Below are 2,088 nucleotides of genomic sequence, written 5' to 3' on the forward strand. Positions count from 1 at the left end.
CTGAATTATACTTAGTTTCCATATCATTTATTTATTTAATTCATAATTTATTAACTTCGAGATGAAAGGGTGAAAAAAATATTTCTTTTGAGGGAGTAAGCTCATAATTACTGACCCAATGTTGAAATAAGAAGAAATATTTGAATAAGTCAAGATTAAAAAAATATGTATAATTGAAAAATGGAGACAAGTACATTTATCGAGACATTTAAAAATAAGAATGGAAAATAATCTATCTCAATTACCGTTTGGTGTGGTTGAGTAGAGCGTTTTCTGTAAGTATGTAAATAGACTATAAATATCATTGAAGGAGAAGAGTAAAGCATTCAATCCACAGTCAACCATTCAAGGATTAACACAACAACTCAAACAATCACCAACATGAAGGTAAAATAACAAATGCAGTTTGGGTTTTAACATAGATAACAAATTATATATTCCTTGACGTCTTGATCTATATCAGGTCCTCATTGCTCTCTCAGCCCTTTTATCTGCTGCTTTGTCTGCTCCTCAAGGATATGGCGCCCCTCATGCCGTACATGCTGCTGCTCCTCATCATGGAGCCTCCTCATATGAGCAACCTGCTCACTATGCCTACAACTATGGTGTTGTGGATGACTACTCTGGAAACAACTTTGGACAATCTGAGTCCCGTGATGGTTATGCCACCACTGGTGAATACCATGTTCAATTACCCGATGGTCGTCTTCAAACCGTCAACTATCACGTAGGAGATGCCTACTCCGGTTATGTCGCTGATGTAACTTATAGTGGAACACCTCACTATGGAGCTGCAGGACACGCTGTTGCTCACGGTGTTGGACATCATGGAATTGGTCATGCAGTTGCAGGCCATGGTCCTCATGGACACGGTGTTGCTGCACATGCTGTTGGTTATGGTACTCATGGAGTAACCCATGGAATCGGAGGGCATGCTGTTCATGGAAGCGGACACCACTCTGCATCTCATGGACACGCTCTTCACGGTCTTGGTCACTTTTAGATTGAATATTTATTGATATATATTTATTACGCTATATTATTAATAAAAGACAACTAACGAGTATTGAGTATAACACTTTAAAACTAACAAGGGAATTTAAAATTACATTATACCATCATATTCTATTACGAATACTGACTCCAAAAACGGAAGGAATGAAAGGGTTAAATTAGTTGTATCAAAGAAAATGTGCTGAATGTACAAAGGAGTTGATTAATAGTTAATAGTTGATTAATCATTAATTTTGCTTTAGAAAATCTAATGGCATGTATCTTGGTCACTTTTAAGATGAATATTTATTAAGTTGTATTTCTAATAAAAAGCCAACACACAATTATTTAGTTGTATAACTTAACAAGAACAAGGAAATTTAAAATGATTTTTTTGCATCATATGCTATAACTAATACCAACTCCAAAAAGAAAAAGGAATGAAGGGCTAAATTAATTGTATATAGGAAAGTGTGCTCATTATTTTAAATATGTGAAGGATTTGACAAATACAAGAAACACGTAATAATTGTAAATGGGATGTTTATGTAGTATTCCATTCAATATTAATTTCAGTTTCACTCTTGTACATTTTGCTGTATTTTTTATTCATCAAACTACACGTTCCCAACTAATTACAAAAGATACTTATTTAAAGGAATACAATAAACAAAAAGAGAACAATAATAAAACGGGTTAATCTACAAATAGAAGTCATCCTCTCTATACTGCACTACATATGTATATCAATTACAAAATACATGATTCATCATTTATAATTTTGTTTTTTGCATTACATTAAGCTCTCGAGCATTTAAAACATATATATTTAAAAGTATATGAGTATGTACTCTATTGAAAATAAAAAAAATACAAATAGTCTTAAGGAATAAATTTTGCTCATAAATATGTTAAAATCTTAGGTTTTATTTATGATATCGAACAAAAATGTCAAAAAAATATATATCTTTTATTATTACACTGTTTTCAAACTGTATTTACTTCTCATTCTTACAAGAAAAACATTATTAAAAAATGTGGATAAAATTAATAAAAAATATGTCAACTTGCAAATGGATTTTGAGAAATTATCTT

General features: G+C 31.7%; 1 protein-coding gene across 1 annotated transcript; it reads left to right on the forward strand.

Annotated features, from left to right (window-relative positions):
• The first annotated feature begins 256 nt into the window (after positions 1 to 256).
• Positions 257 to 1,064, forward strand: LOC121131203 (uncharacterized). Its single transcript, XM_040726719.2, has 2 exons — positions 257 to 387; positions 464 to 1,064. The coding sequence occupies exons 1-2, from the start codon at positions 382 to 384 to the stop codon at positions 1,001 to 1,003; spliced, it is 546 nt and encodes a 181-aa protein (XP_040582653.1). The 5' UTR covers positions 257 to 381; the 3' UTR covers positions 1,004 to 1,064.
• Positions 1,065 to 2,088: the final 1,024 nt, after the last annotated feature.

Source organism: Lepeophtheirus salmonis, unplaced genomic scaffold (assembly GCF_016086655.4).
Source record: "Lepeophtheirus salmonis unplaced genomic scaffold, UVic_Lsal_1.4 unplaced_contig_2801_pilon, whole genome shotgun sequence".
NCBI lineage: Eukaryota > Metazoa > Arthropoda > Copepoda > Siphonostomatoida > Caligidae > Lepeophtheirus > Lepeophtheirus salmonis.